This window comes from Melozone crissalis, unplaced genomic scaffold, assembly GCF_028551555.1.
Source record: "Melozone crissalis strain CALT ecotype California unplaced genomic scaffold, PUWL_Pcris_2 ptg000523l_1, whole genome shotgun sequence".
Lineage (NCBI taxonomy): Eukaryota > Metazoa > Chordata > Aves > Passeriformes > Passerellidae > Melozone > Melozone crissalis.
In genome coordinates, this window is record NW_026536224.1 from 97,558 (window position 1) to 103,557 (window position 6,000).

General features: G+C 62.7%; 1 protein-coding gene across 1 annotated transcript; it reads left to right on the forward strand.

The window, feature by feature from the left end:
- The first annotated feature begins 1,398 nt into the window (after window positions 1-1,398).
- Window positions 1,399-5,221, forward strand: LOC128950247 (interleukin-36 receptor antagonist protein-like). The gene is made up of 4 exons (XM_054295129.1): window positions 1,399-1,477; window positions 2,397-2,552; window positions 3,235-3,359; window positions 5,030-5,221. The coding sequence occupies exons 1-4, from the start codon at window positions 1,399-1,401 to the stop codon at window positions 5,219-5,221; spliced, it is 552 nt and encodes a 183-aa protein (XP_054151104.1).
- Window positions 5,222-6,000: the final 779 nt, after the last annotated feature.

A 6,000-nucleotide genomic window follows, 5' to 3' on the forward strand; every position in this document is an offset into this window, starting at 1 on the left:
CATCCTCCCCGAGCTCCGGTGCGCGAATAAAGAGATGCCGATGCCAGCGGTGCCCGAGTGTGGGTGGCACACGGGTGGTGGCACACGGGTGGTGGCACACGGGTGGTGGCACACGGGTGGCAGGGCGGGGCTGGTGGCCCCGCTGGATGTGTCACCGCCGCGGAGTGGCCGCTCTTGCGCCACCCGAGCGATGGGGACAGAACGGGACGTCCCCAACGGGCGGGGGTGGCGCGGCCCCTTCCCGGATCCCGCGGGGACACCACGACACGGGGGACAGGGGGGACGGCGCGGGGACAGGGGGCACACGGGGTGTGGGGACAGCGAGCGGGGGACAGTATGGACAGGGAAGGTGGGACTTTGGGGACAGGGAATGGGGGACAACAGGGACAGGGGATGTGGCATTTTGGGGACAGGTCACCACGGGGACAGGGCACACGGGGATGTGGGGACAGGGAATGGGGGACAACAGGGAGAAGGGACACGGGATTTTGGGGACAGGACACAGGGACACCGTGGGGACAAGGGAGGTGGCATTTTGGGGACAGGTCACCAAGGGGACAGGGCACATGGGATCATGGGGCTAGGGAATGGGGGACAATAGGGACAGGGAAGGTGGCATTTTGGGGACAGGTCAGCAAGGGGACAGGATACGTGGGATCATGGGGACAAGGCACACAAGACCTAGGGGACAGGAGATGTGGGACCTTGGGGACAGGGCACACAGGGCCTTGGGGACAAGGGACCACAGGGATGGGACACTGGGGACACGTGGGAGTTTGGGGACAGTGCTCACAGCTCCTTGGGGACAGCAGTCATGGTGACAATGTGGGCAATGTGATGACACCATGGCACAGGGGATGGCACAGGGGACATCCCCGCCGTGGTGGCCGTGAGCAGCACTGGGGACGCTGGCAGCAGGTGGCATTTCACCATCGCTCGGTGTCATTGTCACTGTCACCTCCCCTGCCAATTACCGGGGCGGGCACTGTCCCCGCCCTGCCCGGCTCGATAAAGCCACTGTCACCTGCGGGGACACGGCCCAGAGGACACGGGACAGGATCCCGGGAGGTGACACATCCACAGGTGCTGCTCCGGGGACGGGGACACGCTCGGGGACAATCCTGCTGGCACCTGTGCCACCTGTGCCACCTGTGCCACCTGTGCCACCTGTGCCACCATCTCCGCAGGCCCAGCCATGTCACGCGCATCCAGAGCTGCCCTCAGGTGAGCGGGGACATTGTGGGGACAGTGTGGGGATGGCATAGGGACATCGTGGGGACAAGGCAGGGACAGCGCTGTCCCCTGCCTCGCGCCCCGGCAGTGTCACCTCCCCGGTGTCACCTGCCCTGACCCCTCTGTCCCCACAGAAGGACACCCCGGGGACACCCTCGGGGGGTCATGGCGGACAGCGGGGACACGGCCGAGGGCGTCACCGACCCCGACATGGTGGCCTTGTTCGACGACTTCCTGGGGAAAGGTGGGTGCAGGTGTCCCCATGTCCCTGTCCTTGTGTCCCTGTCCTCGTCCCCATGTCTCCATGTCCCTGTGATGTCCTCATGTGCCACACCCTCTGGGTGTCCCCTCCGTGTCCCCACATCCCCATTGCCCTGTGATGTCCCCATGTCCTGGGTCCCTTGTCCCCATGTCCCACGCCCCTGTGTCCCCATGTCCCCACATCCCCATGCCCCCATGTCCTTGTGGTGCCCCCCCCCGTGTTCCCATGTCCCACCTGCCCGTCCCCGTGTCCCCATGTCCCCATGTGTCCACCTGTCTATCCCATGTCCCTGCGATGTCCCAATGTCCCTGTCTGTCCCCACGTCCCACATCCCCACTTGTCCGTCCCCGTGTCCCATGTCCTTACCCGTCCGTCCCCATGTCCCACCTGTCCTGGTGTCCCTGTGACCCCATGCCCCCATATCCCACCTGTCTGTCCTCGTGTCCCCGTGTCCCACGTCCCCATGTCCATCCCCGTGTCCCCATGTCCCACCTGTCCATCCCCATGTCCCTCTCTGTCCCCATGTCCCCATGTCCCACATCTCCACTTGTCCATCCCTGTGTCCCATGTCCTTACCCGTTCATCCCCATGTCCCACCTGTCTGTCCTTGTGTCCCACCTGTCTGTCCCCATGTCCCATGTCCTTACTCGTCCACCCCTGTGTCTCACCTGTCCATCCTGCTGTCCCCACATCCCTGTGTCCCACCTGTCCGTCCCCGTGTCCCATGTCCTTACCTGTCCATCCCGCTGTCCCCGTGTCCCACCTGTCTGTCCCCGTGTCCCCATGTCCCACGTCCTTACCCATCCATCCCTGTGTCCCACCTGTCCGTCCCTGTGTCCCATGTCCTTACCTGTCCATCCCGCTGTCCCCGTGTCCCACCTGTCTGTCGCCGTGTCCCCAGAGGTGACGGTGCCCATCGGGGAGGTGACACCGGCGTCACGGCCCGAGCCCCGGCCGTACCACTACGTGCTGCGGGACACGGAGCAGCAGGGGCTGTGCCTGCGCCACGGACACCTGGTGGCCACCAGCCTGCAGGGGGCCAACGCCGCCCTGGAAGGTGGGTGACACCCGCGGGGTGACAATTCGTGGGTGACACCCGGGGGGTGACAATCTGTGGGTGACACTGCATGGGTGACACTGCCAATGGGTGACAATCCATGAGTGACCCTCTGGTGGCCACCAGCCTGCAGGGGGCCAACGCCGCGCTGGAAGGTGGGTGACACCTGGGGACAGCGGTGACACTTCAGGGGTAACACCCGGGGGGTGACAATCCATGGGTGACACCTGGGGGGACAGGATGACACTGCATGGGTGACACTTCCAATGGGTGACAATCCATGGGTGACAATCCATGGGTGACACCCTGGGGGTGACAATCCCTAAGTGAAAATCCACGGGTGACACCTGGGGGGACAGGGGTGACACTGCATGGGTGAACACTGCCAATGGGTGACAATCCATGAGTGTCACCTGGGGGGGAAACAGGGGTGACAATCTATGGGTGACACCTGGGGGGACAGGGGTGACAGTCCATGGGTGACACTCTGGGGTGACAGGGGTGACAATCTGTGGGTGACACCCTGGGGGTGACAAGGGTGACACTCCATGGGCGACGCTCCATCACTGTCCCTCTGGGGTGACAAGGGTGACACTCCATGGGTGACACCCTGGGGGTGACAAGGGTGACAATCCATGGGTGACACCCTGGGGACACAGCGGTGACACCCCGTGTCCCACAGAGCCCATCAGCGTTGTCCCCAACCGGCACCTGGAGCGCCGGCGCAGTCCCCTCATCGTGGGCATCCGCGGTGGCACCCGCGCCCTGTGCTGTGGCACCGGCCCCGAGCCCCGGCTGAGCCTGGAGGTGACACGGGGGGACACGGGGGTGGCACAGGGGACACGGGGGTGGCACAGAGGCTGGGGGTGACGGGGGGTGACTCAATGTGGGGCTGTGGGGACACAAAGGTGGCACAGGCCAAGGTGGGACAGCTCGAGATGGGTCAAGGCAAGTTGGGCAACCCAAGGTTGGTCGACACAAGTTGGGTCAACCCAAGGTGGTCAGTCTTAGGTGGGTCAACTCAAGGTGGGTCAATCCAAGATGGTCAATCAAGGTGGGTCAGTCAAGGTGGACAATCCAAGGTGGTCAGTCTTAGGTGGGTCAACTCAAGGTGGGTCAATCCAAGGTGGATCAACTCAAGGTGGGTCAATCCAAGGTGGGTCAATCCAAGATGGTCAATCTTAGGTAGGTCAACTCAAGGTGGGTCAGTCAAGGTGGACAATCCAAGGTGGTCAGTCTTAGGTGGGTCAATCCAAGGTGGGAACATCCAGAGGTGGTTGGGACCCAAAGTTGGGTCAACCAAGGTGGGTCAGCCTGAGGTGGATCAACCCAAGGTGGGTCAGCTCAATTTGGGCCAGTCCAGGTGGGGCAATCAAGGTGGGTCAGTCCAAGGTGGGTCAGTCCAAGGTGGGGCAATCAGGGTAGGTCAGCTGGAGCTGGATCAACTCAAGGTGGGTCAGCTCAAAGTGGGGACACCCTGGGCTGGTGGGGACCCAAAGATGGCTCAGCTCAAGGTGGGTGAGCCAAGGTGAGGTGAGGGCACCCAGAGATGGGTCAGCCCAAGGTGGGTCAAACCAAGGTGGAGAACCCAAGATGGACATCCTGGGAAGGGCCATCCCAAGGTGTGGTGGGCACCCAGGGCTAGGTCAGCCCAAGGTGGGGCACCCGGGAGTGGCATCACCCCAAAGCGATGCCAACCTGGAGGCGGGGTCACCAGGAAGTGGGGATTCCCCAGGGCGGGGTGATGATGGCATCACCTGGGGGTGTGGTCACCTGGGGGTGTGGTCCTGATGTTGTTGTCATCTGGAGATGGGGGTTCCTTGAGGTGGGGTCACCTGGGCATGGGGACACCTGCAGATGGGGTCACTTGGAGGGGACTTGGCTGGACATGGGGTGACCAGGAGATGGGATCAGGGTGTGTTCCTTGAGGTGGGGTTACCTGGAGATGAGATCAGTGTGGGTTCCTTGAGGTGGGGTAACCTGGAGGTGAGATCACCTGGAAATTGGGTCAGTGTGGGTTCCTTGAGGTGGTGTCACCTGGACATGGGGACACCTGGACATGGGGTTACCTTGAGTTGAGATCATCTGGAGATGGTGCCACCTGCAGATGGATGTTCCTTGAGGTGGTGTCACCTGGGGATGAGGTCACCTGGAGATGGGATCAGTGTGGGTTCCTTGAGGTGGGGCCACCTGGAGTAGGGGTCACCTGGAGATGGGGACACTTAGAGATGGGGTCACCAGGACATGGGCTCACCTGGAGTTGAGGTCACCTTGAGTTGAGATCACCTGGAGATGGTGCCACCTGCAGATGGATGTTCCTCGAGGTGGTGCCACCTGGGGATGGGGTCACCTGGACATGGGGTGTGTGTGGGTTCCTCGAGGTGGTGCCACCTGCAGATGGTCGTTCCCCGAGGTGACGCCACCGTGCCGCTGCTGTCACCATTCGGTGCCACCGTTTTGTGTCCCCTGCCCGGCAGGACGTGGGGCTGCTGGACCTGTTCTCGGGGGACAAGGACAGGGCCCTGCCCTTCACCTTCTACAAGACCTTCGGGGGCTCCACGCACACCTTCGAGGCCGCCGCCTTCCCCGGGCTCTTCCTCAGCACGGCCCCGGAGGAGCCGCTGGGCCTGGCCCCGGGCGCCACGGCCTTCTACCTGCGCCGCAAGTGACACCTGGGGACATCCGGGATTGGGGACACCCACAGTGCCACCACTGCCTTCTACCTGCGCCGCAAGTGACACCTGGGGACATCCCTGGCACTGGGGACATGCATGGTGCCACCACCGCCTTCTACCTGCGCCGCAAGTGACACCTGGGGACATCCGGGATTGGGGACATCCACGGTGGGACATTCATCACTGCCACCGCCTTCTACCTGCGCCGCAAGTGACACCTGGGCACATCCGCTGTGGGACATCCACGGTGGGGACATCTGGGATTGGGGACATCCCTGGTGCCACCACTGCCTTCTACACCGCAGGACATCCAGGACTGGGGACATCCCCGATGTCACCACCACCTTCTACCTGCACCACAAGTGACACCTGGGGACATCCATGCCGGGGACGTCCATCATGGGGACATCCATGGTGCCACCACTGCCTTCTACCTGTGGCACAAGTGACACCAGGGGACATCCATGGTGGGGACATCCACCGTGGGATCAGAACTCTCTTTTAATGGTCAGGACCCTCTTTTTGGGGTCAGGACTCTTTTTTGGGGGTCAGGAGCCTCCATTTGGGGTTAGAACCCCCCTTTTGGGGTCAGGACCCTGCTTTTGGGGTAAGAACCTTTTTTTTTTGGTGTCAGAACGATTTGGGAGAGAACCAAACCCGCCGGGAACTGCCCCAAAACCGCCCTAAAACCCGCCCCAAACTGGGCAGGAACCGCCCCAAAACCCGCCCCAAATCAAACGGGAACCGCCCCAAAACAAACGGAAACTGCCCCA

Bases quoted from the DNA above. Each gene is read 5' to 3' on its own strand.
- LOC128950247 (XM_054295129.1), top strand. From the start codon at position 1,399: ATGGCGGACAGCGGGGACACGGCCGAGGGCGTCACCGACCCCGACATG. The intron at 2,553-3,234 runs GTGGGTGACACC...CGTGTCCCACAG, and splicing joins GGCCAACGCCGCCCTGGAAG to AGCCCATCAGCGTTGTCCCC. The intron at 3,360-5,029 runs GTGACACGGGGG...CCTGCCCGGCAG, and splicing joins AGCCCCGGCTGAGCCTGGAG to GACGTGGGGCTGCTGGACCT.